This window comes from Pollachius pollachius (genome assembly GCF_949987615.1).
Source record: "Pollachius pollachius genome assembly, chromosome: 6".
NCBI lineage: Eukaryota > Metazoa > Chordata > Actinopteri > Gadiformes > Gadidae > Pollachius > Pollachius pollachius.
Window position 1 is genome coordinate 15182931 of NC_136939.1, and position 23619 is coordinate 15206549.

The 23619-nt window shown below is 42.9% G+C and overlaps 1 protein-coding gene across 1 annotated transcript; it reads left to right on the forward strand.

Annotated features, from left to right (window-relative positions):
- Window positions 1-10606: 10606 nt before the first annotated feature.
- Window positions 10607-22795, forward strand: slc43a2b (solute carrier family 43 member 2b). Its single transcript, XM_079737772.1, has 14 exons — window positions 10607-11097; window positions 11885-12174; window positions 14800-15088; window positions 15309-15364; window positions 15491-15567; window positions 17582-17674; window positions 18004-18137; window positions 18389-18585; window positions 18940-19083; window positions 19599-19731; window positions 19855-19987; window positions 20257-20330; window positions 20649-20772; window positions 21269-22795. The coding sequence occupies exons 2-14, from the start codon at window positions 12012-12014 to the stop codon at window positions 21428-21430; spliced, it is 1779 nt and encodes a 592-aa protein (XP_079593898.1). The 5' UTR covers window positions 10607-11097; window positions 11885-12011; the 3' UTR covers window positions 21431-22795.
- The last annotated feature ends 824 nt before the right edge of the window (window positions 22796-23619 follow it).

Genomic DNA, 23619 nt, shown 5'->3' on the forward strand with positions numbered 1-23619 from the left:
TTGGGTCAGTGGTTCTATTCAAGGGGCCATGAAACCATGATCTGCACCATTTAACTTCAGTGGCTCTATGGAGAACTCTTTGTAGAACTACTGTATTTTCTTTCATAAACGAAGTGTATGGCAATGTTTATCCATCTGTTTTTACAGCTTATAATAAAGTTTAACTTACCACTTCAGCCAAAGGGTACACCTTTAAACAAGAACGATTTCAATTAATGACTTTTATTAATAAAATAAAAAACAAATGTTTGAAAGACTTTCTCAGAATGCGGATTCGGCATATTTATGTCATAACCCTTGCAGAACCGCCACCTGGCTATTATAGCCTTAGGCCTTAAGTCCAAAGTCCTGATAGGTATAGCTTCTTGATCAATATAGCCTGGCTATATTTGAATAAAGAAGCCTTTGACAGGCAAGAATAAGAAGAGGTCTACATTACGGTTTTCTTTGGGGAAATTTGAAAATTGCATCAAGACGATGTTGGGCCTGTAAAAACAGGGCCCCTAACCCCAGGTGAACTGGTGTCAAAGTGCTACTCTCTTGGTTTCCGATGCATAATTGCTGCTATAATTATAATAATCAAGAACAAGACGTCAACATGCAGCCTTAACTACTCACTTACTTTCCTAAAGCTAATTTTGTATTAAAATGCAGACTGTGTGGAGATCAGCATCCCGAGAGGGTGAGCACTCAACTTGGATCCAGCTTATTTCATTTATTTCTTGGGCACATAGTTTATTTAATGATGAACAATATATCCATTTATTTTGGTGGATGGCCTTTTTTTATAGTCGACAACTTAGAAATATTGCAAATAAGCTTTTCTGGCAATTTAGTGTAGTCTGGCTGCATTAATATTCGTGGAACTAATATAAATATTCATATATTATATTCCATCATGGTGATGGGCACTCACAGGAGTTTTACAACCCATAGGGCCTACCGGTGATAAGGGCCATGTTCTTAATCTTTTCTTTCCGGCCTTAGGATCATGTTATCTCTGCACACCGGGTCAGTGGTGACACATCAGAGGTCGATTAGCAGTGTTATGTTGTGGTGTTATAGTGGAGGCTCTTAACAATAAGAGACCACAATGGGAGACAGTTTTCACATCCCTAACCAATCACTACCTTACTCTCAATGTTGACAAGTGTGTCCTTGCCATGCCAGCCATTGAATATGTCGAGTCCTGCTGTCAGCAGGTGGCATATCTCGACTTCAGTCCAACGTTGATGCAATCCAGGCCATCCCCGAGCCTAGCTCAGTTGCTTAAGTTTCTTCCGTCCTGGGCATGAAGGTCTGTTACCTAAAGTCGATGCCTCAGTACGCCACCAAAGCCCCACCGTGCCAGCTGCTCTGAAGGACGAGCCATGGGTGTGGCCTCAGGCATGCACTGAGGCTGTGCGTGCTCTCAAAGCCCGGCTTACATCACCTCCAGTGTTGGCTCACCTCAACATCTCCAGCCCCATCCTCGTAACCTGTGATGCGTCCACCACAGCAATAGGGGCTATGCTGTCACAGATGCAGAGCGGCGTTGAGAAGCCTGTTGCCTAAAAAGTGGCCACTGTACATGTATGGCCGCTAAAGCTACACCGTTGGTCCTACCGCCTGTCAGTACAACTACAGCTTGCAGTTCACTTCAGGCCGAGGGTTTTGGCTGAGCTTCTCTCTCAGTCTGTCTCCCCCCCAGCCCCACACGCAGGCAGACTGTGTGGGGACATGATCCAGATGTTACAGACACCCCTCCGAGCCACTTTGTCTCTGCAGGAGCTCAAGGAGGCCTCCGAACAGGTCCCTGGTCTACACCAACGCTGTACCTACATCCAGAACGGCTGGCCTCACAAGGGGCTAGAGGAACTGGTTGCATTCTCCAAGTCAAACAGGAGCTCTCCTGCTGGAACCACACCTGTGCCACACGCAGGCTTTTTGCACTTTGGTCCCTAGTGCTCTGCCTACGTCTGTTTTAACCATGACGCACGAGGGTCAGCTGGGCATAGCGAAGGTGAAACAGTGATGCCGAGACCTGGCATGGTGTCCACTGGGATCGACAGAGACATTGAGGCTGTGGTCAAGGACTGCTCTGACTGACTTGTGAGCGGTCAGACTGGACACCAGGCTCCCCAACCCCTGAAACATCTTGCCTGGACCTCCCAGCCCTGTGAGCGCATGCAGCAAGTAGTCGGTGGGGAGGTCCAGGTAGTTCCCCACCACCAACTCCTCTTGGTGGTTGCCTACGACCTGCACTTAAAATGGCCAGAGCTCAGCATTACCGGCTCTGTGACCCATCAGGTCATTAATGCCTTCCTGGACTTCCTCTTACTCCGCTGGGGTCTATCAAAGACCCTCATGAAAGACAATGGTCTCCAACTGCAGAGTGCACCTCCTACCTGGAGGGCAAGGGCATCGGTCATGTTCACACTATCTATTATTACCCCCAGACCAACAGTGCAGTAGAATGCCCTCACCAGTAATTGAACAATGGCCTCGGAGCACATTCAGCCCAAGGGTGCTCCTTCAAACAGGCCATCGGCCAAACTCTCCTGCACTATAGAGCCCTGCATCACCTGACCTCTACCAGTTTGAAATGTTTTTGACTCAAATAATAAAAAGAAATCTGATTGCAGACTGATAGCAGATGGCCCCACAATGTATCCACCTTGATGCCTTTAGCTGAAATATATACATATATATATTTAAGTGCATCTGTTAGCTCGTTAGCTAGCAAGTGTTCAAGCAGACATTAGCCAGTAACATTAGCCGATAATCTCAAAGCTAAACATCAGGTTATATTATTTGACACTATTCACATCATGAAACTATAATCAGACTATATCTAAGTCACAGTAAAAATAACCTCTGTAAGTGCCGTCAATGCACTTACAAAAATGCAAATGCAGTCACTTTTTAACTTTATAACGACGCTATGAATTTCACTTCCTACTTCTTTACCTTTAGTGTTACTAGCAGCGAACCAACCGTAAAGGTAAATGCCGCCACCTACTGTACAGTGTAATGGCATAATGGATATAAAAATAAAAAAATAATATTAATTTGAACCTGTTTGAACCCTGTCTTTAACAGACAGGTTTTTTAAATCAAAAAATCTTTGGATTCACGTGACAGGTCTACACAGTAACAGCTGGTTCACAAAACATAAAAACTATTTATTTGAGTATTTGACCATGTAAATCCGGTAACAAGTAGGTTATTCGCTTATTAGGAAATTACCCATAACTTTTTCAGCCTATCAAGCGGATTTTGTGCTACACTATCCAGCACAAAGATGACTCTCCCCCCCATGTGTAGGTTAGCACAGTGGTCTTCTGGGACCCCTGGTGGTCTGCAGGCAGGGGACTCTGCACAGGGGTACGGCGCCTGAGAGGGAGAGGAGGGACGTGGAGAAGGAGTTCGCTCTTCTCTTCATGGTGTTTGACTTTTTTTTTGGATGACAACATCATAACTTAACTGTCTAACTTGACAGTAATCATAAGGGGGCCAACAGGAAATATGGAAAGAAGGACAACACACATCTTTAACACAATGAGAGATAAGAACATTTTGCCTGATCATTCCCTTTGGAAATACAACTTTGTTTCCGACCATCAAGCTTTGATTCTATGCCCTGCATTGAATGAGTACCCATATAAAGATAGGTAATATAATAACAGTAAGATGCTTTTTTCTCCCAGACTATCTAAACATGCAATTATTAATGACTGAGACATGAGCACATTCATCCTCACTCACTGTACGCATGCTCATCTGTATGTCTGTGTGTGCATGTGCTCTTTGTGTCTCTCTGCGTGTGTGTATACTTTTTTGATTGTTGTTCAAATAATTAATAACATAATTAATGATGAATATCGATCTAAATGCAGGCTAAGAGTATTAGTTTAATAAATTGGTATATTATTGTTAAAAGTAAAGACTAAAGTGCTATGACTACTCTGTGAACACCCCTTTCAAAAAGTGCAAAACGGAATCGCACATTTGTACTTCAATCTCATTCTTAGTGTGTCTGCGTGTGTTTTTTTGGTGTGTCTGTGTGGAAGTGTTCATGTTTGTGTGTGTGTCGCTACAGACCAACGGCGCGCACCGCGGTGACGTGTTTGACCTCTTCCCCCGGACATTCCAGACTGTGGAGATGGTGGTGGAAAACCCCGGCACTGAGCACAGCTACACCAGAATGGTGGCAACCTACACCCCATGAGGTGTGTGAGTGTGTGTTTTCTCCTGTGTGTGTGTGTGTGTGTGTGTGTGTGTGTGTGTGTGTGTGTGTGTGTGTGTGTGTGTGTGTGTGTGTGTGTGTATGTGTGTGTGCGTGTGAGCATGTATCATTGTGCTTGTGCATACGTCCCCAGAAATGCCTGTTACATGAACTTTGTTCTGAAAGGAACGGTCAACTGGAAAATGTAGTTCTTGCAGAAAATGTGATGAGTGGTGTAAAATGAGCTTAAGCATATGTTCAATTAAGCGTCATGGTTAAGGACTTTTTAATAGCATGACAAGTAGAACAGTAGTAGAAGAAAAATAAAAAAAATCATCATTTGTGGAGAGACGGCGAGATCGTTTATTGGCCTGTGGCATGTGCCACCGCGGCCACTGACATACCATGGCATATGCCGTTCAGGAACGGTAACTGCCGTTCCCAACAATGGTATATGACACCAGCACGCCCCGCCTCCTCCGTATAATTTCAAGACAAGTATTGCCGTAAATGTAAAGCTATATATATTTGGTCTTTATTGACACTGTATCACAACATAACGCCGTAAATAAAGGGATTTATACGTTTCTCTTGTCCGTTGTCGTTAGGATATGTGCGATCTGTTTGTTGTTGCTTTTTTAATGACAGATGCTTTTGAAAACAGCCGGACTTGCTCCAGTGACGGTAGTTAGCCTAGCCACCTAAACAGGTCTGACTAATCGATAACAGAGATTTAGAGCTATAGTCTATGACTACAGAGGCAGGTCCCTATATCTACCATGGGGTAGCACTGTAGCCTATGGCTAGACAGTCATCCATTTTTCCACTCGTGTTTTATCAAGGTGTCCTAGTAGCATAGCCTATATAGCCTACTGTATGACTGCTTCAGCTCATAACTATTCAATAGGCCAAATATTAACTTTTGCATTTGTTCTTATTGTTGTTTAACCAAAAAAATAAAGTAGGCCTACAGGTTCCTATCATTTAACACTGATCCAGTGTCATAAACCTTTGTATACCGACATGATCCAGTGGTATCATGGCATATAGTACAATCGTTTTTCCGCTGGCATGCCAATTATGTTAATCGGAAGTTCCATTTCCTACTGGAACCACCGTTTTTCTGCTGGTATGCCACTCATGTAAAATGGTATTACCAGTTTATACTGGCACCTACCGTTTTTCCACTGGCATGCCACTCATGTAAAATGGTAATTACCAGTTTATACTGGCACCTACCGTTTTTCCACTGGCATGCCACTCATGTAAAATGGTAATTGCCAGTTTATACTGGCACCTACCGTTTTTCCACTGGCATGCCACTCATGTAAAATGGTAATTACCAGTTTATACTGGCACTTACCGTTTTTCCACTGGCATGCCACTCATGTAAAATGGTAATTACCAGTTTATACTGGCACCTACCAATTTTCCACTGGCATGCCACTCATGTAAAATGGTAAGTACTAGGGATGTGCAGTAGTATTCGAATAATATTCGAAAATCGAACAATCAAGAACCCCCCACGCACGCATGCCGGCGCGGTCTGCATATCGCCGACTACTGCGTTGTGTTCCGGTGCACTGAAGACAGGACGCTGACGTTCTTTTATGGCACTTTATTCTGTAGGCTGTACAAGTTCAATGAGAGCAAAGATTCAGGACTCTATCTTCACGGAAAGAACCAGCCTCTCTCAATCCAGAGGAATGCAAAGTAGCACTAATAGTATTTCAAAACCCGAAAATAAAATACAAGAAAACATTTCATTTAACACATTCTAAACCTGGTATTGGGAGTAGGCTACATACCTGTACAAGTTCAATGAGAGCAAAGATTCAGGACTCTATCTTCACGGAATTAACCAGCCTAACATAAGAAAAAGGACAACTGAAACATTTGGGCTATACCAGGGGTTTTCAAAGTATGAGAGAGTGAGCCCCCCCTCTGAGAACAAATTTCAGTTGAGCCAATTCTTTTTTTTTTTAAATCCCTGTGTTTTGGAAAGATCTTTTAATTATTTTACACATTTTAAACATCTGATCATATTTTAAGCATCTCTGATCATATTTTACACATTTTAAACATCTCTGATCATATTTTTTCTGAAACATTTTAAACATATTTTTGAAACATTCTAAACATCTTTGTGCGTTTTTAAACACATTTCTTAACACATTTTAACATCTTTACCGAAGCATGTTTTTGCTTAACGTTTTTGAAACACATTCGAACATCTTAATCTGTAAACTGCCAGTTTAGCCTCCTTTTCAGCTCACCTCAACTTTAGTGCGAGCAATGAGTTTACGTAGCTGTGTTCGAAATCGTTCCCCATCACGGATATAGTGCACCATATAGGGTGCTCGCCATTTTGTAGTGGTGTTCGAATTCTCAGTGGTAAATTTCACACAATATAAATTAGACTTAAAATACCCAAAATTTGACTTATTAACTTATACATTTAATGATGGAGTCTACGGCTTTCGTTTAGAAATGTCAACAATTTATTTGGGATTTAACATAGAAAATATAACATTCAAAATTAATTTAAAAAAACTTGATCAAGGAAATGTAACATTCAACATCAATACAACCTCCAGCTTTCCTCGTGGTGCCCGGTTTGTTTACATGTGGGCGCATCTGTTTGCGTCACACAAATACCCGGCGCGTTTACTGACGCAAAAGACGTTTAGAAATGTTCAGCGTAGTGTCCGAACTCTCGTTTTTTCGTTCCCTATATAGTGCACTATATCATAAACACTATTTAGGGAATAGTGGGTGAGTTAATAGGGAACGATTTCGAACACAGCCCGTCTTCGCTGTGAAGACGCGCTGTGTCTGTTTTTTCTGTTACTTTTTCTGGTTTATTTTTTTCTCACGCCGCGCCCCCCCTGAAGAACTCTGGCGCCCCCCAGTGGAGGCGCGCCTCACAGTTTGAAAACCACTGGGCTATACTACACGAAGATAGAATGGCGAGCGCAAACCACGAGGTTAGCTACGTTAACAATCTAAAGCTCGCAAAACATAATGTTCTCGACAAAACATGACTAAATTTAAGTGCACTCATCCTGAAATACATATACAAGTTAGCATATGCACTAAAACTAAAGTTAGAGCAGGTATATTTCAAGTTCACATTGCACTGCTGTGGACACGTACCTCTCAATCCAGTGGAATGCAAAGAAAGGAACGCAAAAATCCAGCATATAGCCACCACTATCCAATAGAGGGCGCAGTTACACAACAAATAAATCTCCAAATACCTAAAAAACTACCATGAACAATACAAGATTTGGGTGAAATAAAACACATAACCACAAAATATAAAAAGGATACAAAAATATTTGTCATTCTGTAATCTGTTACACACGCACAAACAACGACACAGGGAGAGGCTTGTTGAATTGTATGAAATCCATCAAAATTATTAAAACATCGCTATTTATTTTACTGAACCAACCTGCATGCCGGTGAACTAGACACGTATTTAGCATATGGCCAAATAAATTTACAAGGTGTGTCTTTTTACAATTTATTTGTTACCAGCATTCGTAGTGTTGTTCAACTGGGAAATAGTCCGCCAAAGACGTTGACGTCGCTTAGCAACCGAGGACTCTGAGGGATTATCAGTCTACGTCACTCCCCGCTCTACGCGCATGTCATGCAGAAAGAGAGGAGAGCGCGGTAATCATCTTGTTGTGTGGTTGGTTGCGCAAAGCGTTTTAATAAGACTAACAGAACGCACAAGTTTTACAGGATACCATCAACTCGCACCCCATTTAAGGCAAACAGAAGACGTATTTTGTTACAAGCTATCAGAAGAAGCGATTGGAACGAGCAGATGATTAAAGGCTAGGCTTACTACCGTCACCGGAGCAAGTCCGGCTGTTTTCAAAAGCAACAACAAACAGATCGCACATATCCTAACAACAGAACGGACAGGAGAAACGTATAAATCCCTTTATTTACGGCGTTATGTTGTGATATAGTGTCAATAAAGACCAAATATATATAGCTTTACATTTACGGCAATACTTGTCTTGAAATTATACGGAGGAGGCGGGGCGTGCTGGTGTCATATACCATTGTTGGGAACTGCAGTTACCGTTCCTGAACGGCATATGCCGTTCCTGAACGGTATATGCCGTTCCACCTGAATGGCAGTTACCGTTCCTGAACGGCATATGCCATGGTATGTCAGTGGTCGCGGTGGCACGTGCCACAGGCCAATAAACGATCTCGGCGCTACTGGATTTGTGGATGCGTCTTAAAAACAGTGGAGTGTTAATTGTATTCTTTCACATCTAGTTCCTTGAGATTAGGTGACAGAATGATAAAGCTTAAACTGTTTGAATCTGTAGAGGCTCATCTTCCACGTGACAAATTGTGTGTGTAAATAGCATGACGAGGAAAAGTATCATTTTTTAAGCGGCATTAGCAGACAACCAGCCATGTATGAATAGCCTAGCCTCAAACCATCTTATCATTCTCAAAAACTATAACTGACTACTTTAAATTGGATATGGAAATTCAGCAGAAGTAGAACAACACGTGGATGTCCAACATCTGTCGCTTCAAGTATGTGAGCTGAACGCGAGTTAAAAAAGAATGTGTTGAGAAGACGAGACTGCTGTGGGTCTCCATTGGGGCCAATTGTAATATACACAGGGGGCCTCCCACATAAACGCCCGGTGCTTTTATTTCCAATAGCAGAATCATTTGAACGCCTGTGAAGCAAGATCCAGCGTAACAGTTGAAGCTCTAAATTGGCTTTCTTATTAAATATTGACTTCTGTCTGAAATGTTTAGCTTTTTGTTAAGGCTAGCTTATGCCGGGCGTTCATATATTTTAAAAATCAATGTCATGCAATATTTTGTTAGAAAAGTAGATGCAGCCCATTCCCAGATGTCCAACATATTCAAGTCTCATAAAGTATAAGTGCCAAAGTTTGCTGAGAATAATAAAGAAAGAAGAATTCAAACTAAGAAAACAATTGTTGAGCGCTGCTTGCCGCTCTCAACTAAACATTATCTTCTTATTTTCTCCCTGCTCCAAACCGTGGTGAAATTAGTTTGAGGTTGGATATTCAACAGATATTCGGCCATTCATTTCCTATGGGAAATTGCTTTTTGCTCAATAGCTTCCGAGTGGTGGTCTGAGGCCTCTGGGTCCCATAACTCAGAAGCTATTGAGCAAAAAGCAGTTTTCCATAGGAAATGAATGGGATTTTTAAAAAGTTCAAATAAAATAGAAGGTGCAAAATATTTATTTTTAGTGAGGTGTGTTTTGTTATTACCACATAGTAGGACAGGTCTACATTGGTTTGAGGCCTCTGGGTCCCATAAAACGGAAGCTATTGAGCAATAAGCCGTTTTCCATGGGAAATGAATGGGATTTTTAAAAAATTCCAATAAAATAGGAGGTGCAAAATATTATTTTTAGTGAGGTGTGTGTTGTTAGTACCACATAGTAGGACAGGTCTACATTGGTCTGGGGCCTCTGGGTCCCATAACTTGGAAGCTATTGAGCGAAAAGCAATTTCCCATAGGAAATGAATGGCCGAATATCTGTCGAATATCCAACATCAAACTAACTTCACCACGGTCTGCTCCAAACTCTAACGGTAAGAAATATTTATTTTCCCTTTGCATTATAAGACTGCACTTATTATTTTGTTTGTCGCACTATTTTATATTTAGTCTACTCTGTTTCCATCACGTCTCCCGTGCAGATGTCTTGAGGCCTGGAGATCCGGGGCCCACAAGTGGCTTCATTTCTGCTTCTTAAGTGCCTGTCATCCTAATTTTTGAGTAAGTCTTGCTTGTCGTTCTGGGAAGGCACCCTGTAGCGCAGAAACCCCTGCCTGGTTAAAAACAAGATAAGTGTGGGGCGTATCGCTATTTTCACTCAATTTAAAACAACTGCAAAAGTAGTTTGTAGGCTAGGCTACCGTCTCAAGCATCTGCCAGTATCAACATTTGACATTCATATTGAAACGAGGAAAACAAAAGAGAATCATTAGCCCCATTTAGCCCGTCGTTGGACATTCATGGGCAAATTATGGTTGTGATCAGTGATCTTGTAAGCTAATCAATGTTAATAAACGACTCCTCCGTCTGCTATTGTATTCTACATGCAATTCAATTGTTCAATTGTGTTCAAACATTGTAGGCTAGTGCCGAAAGTCTGTCTTTATGAAGAATAATTATGACACACACACACACACACACACACACGCAGACATAGCAGCTTTATCAAGAATGCTTTATCGTTTTGGTACCCCCCCCATTTCCAAATACCAACCAAACTGTTGTTGTAGACCGGAGTGATCTGAAGTTGAACAACAGACCACAGCCCAGTATTCTGGTCCACATTGTTCATCGTATCAGCCCAATACGATCGTCGCTTATCGATCGTCTCCGTCGTCCACCAGATAACAGCCATTCATTAGGCCTATCTACACTTTAAATAGCATAGACTTTATTGATTGAATAATCGTTCTATTATTGTCTCAATTAATCCGTTTAGTTTTTTTCAAATCACTTCCCGTTTCGTTACGCTGGACACGAGGTCCAACATTACGATACGGGAAGTAAAGACAAAGTGAGATCGAAAACCTTGGTGTGGTTTGATTTAAGCGGCTGGATTAGAAGGCGAGGCAGCGTCTCTTGAGCTCTGGGCTGGATTGGAAAGTCGATTGGCCAGGGATGCGCAATACACGATCAGGACCCTGGACAGCCATTAGACAGCCGCGAAACGCCGGCTGCTGGAAAGCCTCTTTCTAAAGTTGTCACTTTATCAGTCAATCCAGGGTAGTCGTCGAGGATCAGTAGAACCTGACCTATCCCCAAGCAGGCCGGTGGATCTGCTATGAAGAGTGGACTACTCAGCGGTATGTATGCTACAGCCGATTACTACTATGTTATTATCGTTTTAATAATCTCTGGGCTGTAGACATAGCCCAGAGTATGAATGTGGTGTTTAAGGGTAAACAGGGAAAACGTGGTAGGAGAGGGAAAGCGAACGAGAGCAGGACGGAGAACCGCTAGAGTGTGTATTGTTCCCCTCTCTCTTTTATGATTATGGATGCCCCGAGACTAATTGCCGAGGAGAGTACACACTGTTCGGTGGGCTTATTTGAGGACATTAGTCCGGAGGGGCAAACACGACCTAGGATTGTTATGGGGCCGGGGACGACCCCATAACAACGCTCCACTTCAACCACCAGTTTTTACCGGTTTACAAATCTGCCCTCGGGTGATTCATGGGGCTGATATGACGTAAACTGTCCTGGTCTGTCTGTTAAGCGATTATTCGTCGTTCACTTGTTCCTTCTGTAACACCAAACGTGGTGCGTAACGACAAGCCATATACTGTATATATATGTACAGCCAATTCGTTCATATGTTTGCAACAACACATCCTTTACTGTTATATGATTAGGCCTATACAACAGAGGGATTAAAACCCGTGGGTTGAAAATATTGATGACAAAGGACATATATGCCAGATGTTCTTCCGCTTATTGAATCAGTCGGCCATCTCAAGTTTTAGGAGCAAAGTTCGCTTACATTATCTTGTGATGGTATAGTGTTGGACGGCCCCTGCCCTGCCTTCAACAAGGTCAACAATAACGGGACTCCCTCCCTCCACCTCTCCCCTCGCTCTCCTCCCTACAGACTAGCAGGGCAGAACCACTTCCACTCTTCTCTGTCTCAGCTACTTGCCTGTACTCGCGCCACCTCTCTCCCTCTACGCACTTCTCTTCCTCGCTCTCTCTCTCTGTCGTCGGTGAAGGGGGGAACCATGGCGCCAACCTTGGCCACGGCGTTCGCGCGCCGCTGGTGGATGGCGGTGACGGCGGTGGTTGAGAACCTGCTGTTCTCAGCCGTGCTGCTGGGCTGGGGCTCGCTGCTCATCATGCTCAAATCGGAGGGCTTCTACTCCTACATGTGCAACAAGGAAGCGGGTGAGTGGAGACGGGACTTTGGTGTGGTGTGCTGTGAACGCACTGAACTCTTCATCTGTAAGTAGGTGACAGAGAATAAGGAAGTGTTTTTCTTTCTTTCTTGCACAAATTGTCCATGTTGAGCCTTTTGAGTCTCTGTCGTGTTTGTTTCTATTTGTCTCGAATCCGTTCGGTTGCTTAAACCAAAGATGAAAGCAGGAAGTGAGTCAAACACTCAGTTTGAGCGAATGAGAGACGAGGTTTCTTGGGGTGTAATTATAACTGCTTTACTTTGATATAATAAATTATAAGAGTAAATATTTCAGTTGAAATATAAATTATATATATATATATTGGATAGCAATGTCTATGGTGCGACAGTATTACAGCATCATGTTCCGTTTAAGCTCATTATCTTATCTTTATTAGCACAATCTAAAACTCATCTAACGTTAACTACTCTTGTCGGGCGCAGAGCAAAGTTCTGATGTGCAGTAGGCACATGGAACATGGAAATGCGGCGTATCAGATCCATGGAACAGAAACTGATTTTATCATTTACTAGTCACTCTTGCTGATTGACAGGGCTATTTTCAGAAGCATCTCTAAGCACAATGGCCCGCAGTTCCTACGGATCTAGTAGGCCTATCTCTTACATCACAAACTAGTATTTCACCATTCACAGAACACCGAGTGAAAGATATCTAAGAAGATATCGTTTGTTGCTTGCTATAATCCAAAGAAGTCCAGAAGGGTAAACAGATTATCTCCCAATTATTTTTAAGACAAGTTGGTCAACGAAACACTGCTTTGGCTAATGTTCACATGCGCCATCTTCTATTCAAGCTTATTTTGGGATTCACACGTACATCGGGCAAAGCAGGAAATGGGCAATATCTGCGATTTTGTGGTCACATCTGAATAGTAACACACACACACACCGAGGCATATAAAGCCCTTAAACGTAACATAATTACCCCGAGAGCCTGTAGCTCTTTTCATTAAGGGGTAACCAGATATTAATCTGTGTGGTCCCTTCTCCTTTCTGTAACCAATGAAAAGGAAGATTGTTCGGTCTTCCTGAGAACCAAGGTGAGATCTAATCACACAATTCGTCCAATCAGGACGTAGCTCCAGAAAGAGAGAAAGATAAAGGGAATGTAGACAGGGAGAGAACGGAGAGGCTTTCAATGAGAGAGAGGGCATCAGCTGATGTTTGTGGCTATCATTTTGCGTTTCATTGACGCTTTGTCTGGAGCTGGGGCCCACAAGCTAAAAATATAATATTAAGCAAGGTACTCAGTGTCCGGCCTAACTCAGCATTTATTTTGCTGTCCAGAGAGTCCTTTAATTACTGTGATAGGGAAGTCTAAAGTCTCTTGGTGTAGATAAAGAGGAAGAGAAAGAAGCTAGATAGTGAATAGGCAGTAAAAAGGGAAAGACTGTTGGTTTTCGGAGGAACCTCTGCAATATTTTCCATTCCAATGATTCTGCATTTTCCCAGCATGGTTTAAGCAGGGGCATGTCCTTTTGAGGGCGCAGGTTTAAAGTTGTAATGTACACTGCAAAATGAAGCACTTCTAAGACAATGATCAAAATGTATAAACAAAGTTGGCCCATAGCCGCAGACCCTGCTGCCTTGTAGTAGGGGGCTGAAGTCTCATCATTGGGGCATTGACAACATTGTTAGTCAAAGCATCGTAGCCACAGATGCTGGAATAGCACCCATTATCACCTCCACAGTGCTCTTATATCAGCCGATTATGAATATCGACCGATATATCGGTATCTGTAATTGTTTATTCCCTAATATCGGAATCTGCCCCTAAAATCCAGTATGGGTGAGGATCTAATGTGGACGACTAGGAGAACAAAGATGGAAAACAGACACAGAGACAGTGATTAAAACTGCCCTACTTCTTATCAGCCGTGGGACCATAAACTGACTTTGCCCGCTGCTGCGTGTGCACTGTGATGAGCAATGCCATGGCAGCACTTTTAATCAGATGACATTACTTTTTTGTCACGTTTCTGCCTCACCAGTTTTATTGGTCATGTATGGAATGCAATCAACTCCTGGTAATGTATTACAGCAGTAGTGCGCTATTGGTGTGTGTGTTTGTGCTCACGTGTGTGTGTGTATGTGTGTGCGTGTGTGCAAAGTATAGGTATAGCACAGATGCACAAGGCTAGGCACATGGTTATGTGCGCCTGTGTCCGCCGGCTGTACCGTCATAGGTCGTTGACCGGGGTCATGTGATCAGGACCTTGAGTTGCATCATTATCTGTAACAGCTGTTTTCCTCAGTTTAGTATTTACAAGAATGTAGGCTTATTAATGAGTAGTCATGAAATCGAAACAATCTTTGACCAGACAGACTTAGACGGTTTCTGACGTACCATTTTACCTCAAGGCACCTCTGTTTCCTCTTAGTTCCTCTCAGTTATTTTTTCTGGAGGCTTTTATTTGCGTAGCCCTATGGCACAATAACAAAGGTTCCAGGATCGACATTAGACACCCCCCTGGTTCCTCTGTTCATTCTGGAGTTTAAAAGGCTGCTGATTTACATAAGATCAATGTCAGTCCCTTGCACAACATGTACCAAATGTTGAAACATACCACCCCTGGTCTATCGCCCCTGCTTAGGAAACAGCTCCGCCGCCTACAACCTGACATTACCCGTGGCGATTCCCACAACCAACGAGTTCAGCGACTTCTTCAGCGAGATTGAGGGCAAGGATGACAGCGTGCAGATCAAGGCCCTGGCGCCCCAGGACGGGCCCCAGAAGATGAATGGCTGGCTGATCTGCAAGGAGCAGGACGAGATGCTGAACATGGCCTTCACCGTGGGATCCTTCCTGCTGTCCGCCATCACCCTGCCCCTGGGCATTGTGATGGACAAGTACGGGCCCCGCAAGCTCCGCCTCCTGGGAAGGTAGGCAGCGAATTAAGTTCAATCCAACGCTTCCTGTCTCCACTACTAGAGACTAAGTTGTAGAAGTGTCATATGTTCCCATTTGCGTGTTCATGATAAAAAAAGAGTTTGAAAATAATAGTTGTTTTAACTGACATTGTGTGTGTGTCTTTCTTTCACCGTTTCTTTCTGTCCCTCTTTCTTTCTTTTACCTGCCTTTTACTTTATCTGTCTGTTTCAGTACCTGTTTCGGCTTCTCCTGCCTGCTCATTGCTTATGGAGCCTACAACCCAAATGGTAAGTCTTATTTCCCCTCACCAGAGAGAAACCCAGAGTGGGTTTCTTAATGATCGGTTGTTATGATTTCCGTTAAGGTCTCATAAGGCTCAACATCATTATCTTCCTCATTTTCCTCTCTTCCAGAACTTTCTGTGCTTATCTTTATTGCCTTGACGTTCAACGGCTTCGGGGGCATGTGCATGACCTTCACCTCTCTCACAGTAAGTGTGTGCGTGTTTATCTGTGTGTGTGTGTGTGTGTGTGTATGTGTGTGTGTGTGTGTGTGTGTGTGTGTGTGTGTGTGTGTGTGTGTGTGTGTGTGTGTGTGGGTGTGTGTCTGTGTGTGTCTGTGTGGGTTTTTGCACACAAATTTTCCTATGCCTGTTAATCTGTGTTCCTGTACCTTTTTGGGCAAATCGTAGAGTTTCTGAAGTTATGTGTATGTATGTTATATGTATGTAACTTTTTGTGATCACTCAAATCTTTTGACTCAACACATAGGAAGAGTCCCTCCTTCCAGGAATGGCTAGGAGTGCAAAATATTACGCAGACAATCTTAAAAAATCCAAATCAATCAATCTGAAGTAAATTAATTAGATAAAGGCAAATCAGGGCAAAAGCCAAACTGTAAGCAGTAGATTTCCAGAAGCTTCTACATTCAACTTAAGTTTCGAAATAATAATTTATTGTACAGAACTTGTATTGATTGTTTGACAGTATGTTGTTATTGGTATGTTGTTGTGTTGCTTTGTGGTTGTGTTTCTGTGCCATTATGTTTTTGGCTGCGCTGTACAGGATGGCCCGCAAGAGAAAGAGCGTTAGAAAAAGCTTAAGAGAGAGAGCGAGAGAAAGAGCGAGAGAGAGAGAAAGAGAGAGGGGGGGGGGGGGGGGGGGGTGGGGGGGGGGGGGGTGATTAGGGACGTTGTGTAACAGATAGCTCATTATAACTTTCAGGCACCCCCGTCCCGCCCCCTGATTCAGACTTTTTTTAAGCTTGCTTTAGCAACAACAATCCCCTCTCTCTCTCCCTCTCTCTCTCTCTCTCTCTCTCTCTCTCTCTCTCTCTCTCTCTCTGTTGATTGGTATCAAAATATTTCATGTTTGTTTTTTACTCAGTTGCTTAGTCCCCATATATCTCTCTTCTACACAAACACACACACACACACACACACACACACACACATCTCACATGCATAGCAAGGTACAGATCTATGCCATGGTGATGCAGGTCTCCTGAGAGAGGCCCTGGGTGGTTCATCTCCATTTGCCCCCCCCCTCCTGCATGTAAACACATCACTCTTCTGTGTAAATGTCATCGTTACTCTGAGGAAAGAATTTGATGTGTCCAAATGAGGAATAGGAAAAGCCTTGCTTTAATAGCCTTGCTTTAATTACTCAAGCCTAACCCTGCTAAATGTGAGTCTGAAGCATAGTCATACGTAAAGCTTCTTACAATTGTGTGTTTAACATAGAACCACAAATGTATGTAATCCAATTGTGATTTTGCACATCTACCCAGTGTACTTTATGCATAGTCAAATTGCTCTATTTGTCATATGACCAGTGTAACACAGGGTCATTGTAAACAATGAAATTCCTTGGGACATGACAATCGACAAAGACGTAGATGACATTACCAAGAACATAGTTCTTGGTAATAAGGTCAAAAATGGCGAGACTAGCAATAAATGAAAAAATTAAAAATTCTAATAATGAAACAGCGCCTTTACCACTTGGCCTTTCCATAAACCGAGTCAGGCCTATGTTTGTGCTTAATGTCCTGTACTTTACGAGGGGAGAAGAGGTTAATCATTAAACTAAACTCTATTGTACTCCTTGACTGTTACATTGATCGGGCTCTGAGGTCCCGGCCATGCAGAGCTGTAATAATGATGCTGGTTAATCATTGGTGAGCCCCAAGTTCACTGCCAATGACAGATGTCAAAGGTCACCTTCCCACTTACCCCCCTCTCTCTCTCTCTACCTCACCCGCCCTTTCTTTCTGTCTCTCTGTGTCTCTCTCCCAGCCTCTTCGACCATTGCTCCCTCTTTAATATTATGTCATTTGTTTTGCTGTTGTTGCTGTTGAAACCAGGTCAGCTTGTTGTGTGTGTCGGTTGTTTCTTCAGTCAACAGCATTCTTCCTCCCCCTGCAGTAGAACACGTAGCAGTTTGAACCAGTGTGTAATTTCTCTCTCTCTCTCTCTCTCTCTCTCTCTCTCTCTCTCTCTCCAGCTACCCAACATGTTTGGGGACCTGCGCTCCACATTCATCGCCCTGATGATTGGTTCCTACGCCTCCTCTGCTGTCACCTTCCCTGGACTCAAAGTAACTAGAATTACGCACGAAAGCACACATGCATGCACACACACACACTGGATGAAGGCAGTTTTACTGCTTTTCATTGTGATCAAGATACTAAACACGTGCACACACATGCACATGTACAGGCACACACAAATAGACATGTACAAGTACACACACACACACACACACACAGACAGATCATTTATTTGTTTTGTTGTGAACATTAGTGATCTATGAATTTCCCCTCATGTGATTCATGTTTTAATCAAAGGAGTCAGTCAAATCAATGAAGTTCCATTAAAGTCTCCAGTACAACAGGTGACTTATTCATGTTCTGCATGTGCTCACAGGTGATCTACGACCTCGGGGTTCCCTTCATCACCATCCTGGTGGTGTGGGCCGCGTGCGCCGGCATCGTCTTCCTTAACTGCCTCTTGAACTGGCCCCTGGAGCCCTTCCCAGGGCCTGAGGACATGGACTACACGTAAGAACCACAACTGGGCCAAGAGACCTTTCTCGAATTTGAGAACCACACACAGGCCAATACACCTTTCTTCCAATTTCAGTTTACTAGTTGTATCAAAAGTGATAAAGGGTAAGGCATGTAGACGGCTAGATAAGGGTTACATATCCTAGCTCTTGGATGCCTAGAGGTAATACTATAAATGTTTGTTTCGAAACCTAGAACATTTGAGCTGAGAGTTAAACGTTGTAATATCCTCCTCCTCCTCCCAGGGTGAAGATCAAGTTCAACTGGCTGGGCTTCGACCACAAGATCACTGGGAAGCAATTCTACCAGCAGGTGACCACGGTGGGCCGGCGTCTGAGCGTGGGTAGTAGCCTGAAGCAGAGAGAGCTGTCCACCAAGGAGGGCCACAAGCTCTGCCTGTCCACCATGGACCTTGAGGTGGAGAGCAAGCCCAAGGAGGAGGGTAAGGATGCAGAGCATTGGCTCTTTTTATTGAAATCAATAGAGAATATTGAAGGTACCACTTTTAATTCACATTCCCACATCTATCAATATAGCTACCATTGGGCTTGTTCAAGTCGCAATAGCATGCATAATTCACCCACACATAAAGGTAAAATGAGTCACTTTATAGAAAGTAGGAAAACCTGTGCTTCACTGCTTTACTGCTTCACTAACAGTAAACCTATATTCAAATAATCCATTCGGATGGAAATGTTCTGATTAACAAGGTGTCTGGAGGTGATCTACTACTACTTGCGCACTCTAAGCAAAAGTGCAGCGCTTTAAACCAACCCCCTCTGGTGTGTGTGTGCAGCCCAGTCGTTCCTGAAGAGCATCACAAGCCCAATGTTCATGCTGACCCTGGTCACCATGTCCATCACCCAGCTGCGCCTCATCTTCTACATGGGGGCCATGAACAACATCCTGGAGGCCCTCAGCGATGGCGACCTCAACACCGGTATGTTCGGGTTAGCTGCCTGTTTGTCTTGATGTTATTATGATAATCTTTTCTGAAGTAAAAGCCTAAATGTCATTTTTTAATACATTTTCACTGTATGATAGTTTGTGGGGCATTTTTTAAATGCAGAGGTGTTACTAAGGTAAATTGACTTGTGTTTTCGGTTGTATTTTCAGTGGAGAAAAGGGAAGTCGGTAAGCCCTAAACAGTAGTTTACTGTTAGCCCTTAGAGAGGATGGATAACATTTAACCTAGCCCTGGCTGTTAACATTGAAAATACCATCTCATGTACTAATGTCCTGTTACTTTACCTTCCACACTAACTTCTCTTGTCTAATATTGGTCATAAATACTTACCCATTCTCCTGCAGTTCCCAAATAATTGTATTATATATATTGATGTTTGACCGGATTTTCCTCTGAATGTTCTTGTTGTCTTGTTGTGATACCCACATTTCCCATACGTGTCCACTCATGCCTGACTTATCCTGCGCTCTCCTTCCTGGCGTTCCCAGTGAGTCTATACTCGTCAATCTTCGGCATTCTGCAGCTGCTGTGTCTGATGACCACACCTGTCATCGGTCAGATCATGGACTGGAAGTTGAAGGAATGTGATGATGGAGACAGTGAAAAGGACAACTGCAGCAAGTGAGTCGCTTTGTCCTTGATATCTAGGATCACAAGTAGGGGTTAGATGGTTCCGATAGAGGTTAGATAGTATGTGATTCTGTATCCATCTGTCTTTTTAACTGAACCCATGTTTAACCCTAGGAACGATATCAAGAAAAAAGTCAGAGACAAAAAAATCCAGAAGGTGACCAATGCCATGCGAGCGTTCATTCTCACAAACCTCCTATTGGTTGGCTTCGGGGTCACCTCTCTAGTGCCCAATCTAGAAATCCAGGTGAGTTGTGCATTTCCCCCTTATTGTTGATGAAAGAAACAGCCAACTGTTAAACAACTAGTGAAATTATACAATGCCATGTAGGACGACTTAATTGTTACATTTATGACAGCACATTCTAAAATTGATGAATTTGAGACTGCTTGCATCAGATTTTCAAAAATGTTGTCATTGAAGACAAATATTTGATACAACTGGCAGATCCTGACTCCGAAAACGCTGAGTAATTCAAAATCTGTGTAACTCCCTTTATGTCCGTTCTTCTTTAGATTGCGTCCTTTGTACTGCACACGGTGGTCAGAGGATTCATCCACTCTGCTGTCGGTGGGCTGTATGCTGCTGTGTAAGTACCGAGGGTCAGGATATTGAGCCAGTTCTATTACCAGCTGAGAATTTTTTGCCAGCTAGATACAAATAAAGTTTTCAATAGTGTTCATTTACGTGTATCTGTGCGTCTGTGTTTGTATTTGTTTTGCGTGTGTATGTGTTTTTTATCTGTGAGGGTGATATTCTTTACTCTTAGGCAGTTGGCTGGAGTTCTCAGGCCTCAAAGCGCATGTACACAACAGCTCTGTTGAGGTAGAAAACTGAGGGCCGTCTGTGTGAGGACAGTCTGCAGGCATGAATGAACCTCTCTCTCTCTCTCTCTCTCTCTCTCCAGGTACCCCTCGTCCCAGTTCGGCAGTCTGACGGGCATGCAGTCCCTGGTCAGCGCTGTGTTCGCTCTGCTGCAGCAGCCGCTTTTCATGGCGATGATGGGACCACTGAAGGGAGACCCACTCTGGGTACGAGTCTGCCCACACACACACACATACACACACACACACACACACACACACACACACACACACACAAACACACACATATACAGAACCAAAGACACACACATGCATGTATACAGATTCACAGAATCAAACATACAGAACCGTACACACATGCAGGCACACATTCAAAAGTAAGCACAAACTGAATCAAACACACACCAAAACATAGCCAAACCCCCACAGACAGTACAGGAAGGTACTAGCACAAACATTTGTATGAGTGTGTGTCGGTGTGTGTGTGTGTCGGTGTGTGTGTGCGTGGGAATGTGTGTGTGTGTGCGTGTGTGTGTGTGTCTGTGGGTGTGTGTGTTTGTGTGTCTGTGTGTGTGTGTGTGTGTGTGTGTGTGTGTGTGTGTGAGTGTGTTTGTGTGTGTGTCTGTGTGTGTGTGTGTGTGAATGACCTACTGAGATATGATCTTTAAGCCCTGATGCTGACCTCTGCTTGGTGGTGTCCTAGGTAAACGTGGGCCTGCTGGGGGTGAGCATGCTGGGCTTCCTGCTGCCCCTCTACCTCATCTTCTACAGACGCAGCCTCCAGAAGGAGCGCAAGGAGAAGCAGAACTACGCCAAGATTTACACTAAACTCAATGGCTCCGACCAACCAGAGGCCTTCGTCTAGTCACAGCGAGATTCTCTTGCACATATGATACATCAACACATTCATGTTCACAAAGGAAGGGGGCGGCTGGGAACAGCTATCAAGAAGCCACCTCTGTTCTTTTCCACTAGATATCCGAGCCACCTAGGTGTCGCCCACACACACACACACGCACACAGATCAACATAAACAACCTGGAGACTGACGTTGGCATGAAACAAGAAGGTACGACCACTGGGAGTATTAAAGAAACAAAATAGACACTGAAGGTGGAGAGAGAGGAGAGAGAAGAAGTAGAGGAGTGACTGTGAAAGGAATGAGGCCCTGTCTCTGTACTCCCCCCGAATCCTCACTCTTTTCTCCGGCTCCTCCTCTGCCACGCTCTGTTTACAACTGTTCTGGGAACCACTCCATGATGACATCACTTCCTTTTAAGAGAACAGACACAGGAAACACCAAGGAAGGCCAAGTATCCTGTTGTTGCTCTGTTGTTAGTTATTTTTTTGTTTTGTGTGTAGTTTTTTTTAATGATATACTCCCAACACAAACTCCAACAGAACACATCATCGTTATCACATCTTGTAAAATGAAATATTGAAAATCATTGATTGGGAATAATCTGAAATTGTAATACGGTGCTACTGGACCAATATGTATTTTAGAGAATGCCTGACAGGAAAATCTTTTTTAAGCTGGTTTGGTAAAGTGCCTTGTAAGCAGTTGTTTAATTATAACAACATGAATTGTTTTGGGACAGTGAATCGACTGTATTCATGGAATCAAAGCCCTTCTTTTCAAGTGGCCTTTTATGTCCTACATTGGATTCACTGCCATGGGATTATAAAAAGATAATTTAAAATGTTTATTTTTAAATAGTTTCTTACTATACACCATTATTTATTCAACCCTTATTTGTCTTATTCTTTTTTTAACCTAACATGTGCCTTGTATGCCTTTTGGACAACTTGAAAAGAAATAAATGATCATTTTGTAACTTTATACACAATAAGTAAACCACACTGACAGTTTTTAGCCTATATTCAAGGTAACAAAAACGTTAACTCTAATTCATAAGGTGTACATGCAGCACTTTAAACCTGCCTTCTCTTTTATAAAAGTCACATTAACAACATCTTTGATTGAGTTCAGCACTTTATCACTCGTCATGCTACTGTAAACTCCCTCTCCTGTAATATCACTGCTTAAACGTACATTATATACATCTGTGTATTTAATCTGAGAACTATTTTCCATTTAATTTCCTTTTCCCTTTCCATCTATTGAATGCACTGTTTTATTGCTGTAGGTCGTTTCGCTGTATTTTAATATACTTCAGTGTTAGCACAACCCTTCAACATCAAATAAAGTTGTACTGATTTAATTAGAGAGCTGAATTTGTCATGAACGTGTCCTCTGGTGCCTAATAAGTTATGGAATGAACTAATAACAAAGCACATGCATGAATAAAGAGGTCTAACAGTTTCAAAAGGAATTTCAATCCAACTGTATGACATGGTTTGTGCGTAGACCATACAGGGAGGGTGTAGTTGTTTATTCTATCCCCTAGATGTCACTGTTTTCGCTTAGACCTATTGTAAAATGTTCCAGCTGCGGTGATGGTGATCAGATTCACCTGTTCCTTTTAAACAGAAATTGAAACCGGGATCATGGAACGCAAACATATCGCAGATTGAGCTCCTCCACTAAACCAGAGTATAGACTAGGCCAGACTAGACACTATGACCAAACTAGACTTGTCTAGTTACCAGACTAGTCTTGACCTGATCAGAGTACCACTTGACCTTTCTACACTAGACTAGACATAGACATTGACTAGACACAAGGCTGAACTGACTAGACTAAATTATAGTCACTAGGCTGGATTTAAGTTGACTAGACTCGTCGCGACACAAGACTACTAGACGAGAAAACATAATACCAGACTTGACAAGACTACTAGACGAGATGTAGCTTGTTGCCACCAATACGAACGGCATGTCGATTTTGTGAATTACATGTGTAAATGCATTACTTGAGTGTTCGAGCGGTTTACTCTGATTCCACAAGTATAGTTGTTTAGGGCTATTTTTGGATCCAAAGGTGTCATATGGGTTCACCCTTCCATTTTAAATAGAAGTATGCCCACTGATTAAGTGGATTGTCCGTAGAATAAATTTAGTGGCTGCTAAGAGATGAGAAAGAGGAATGAA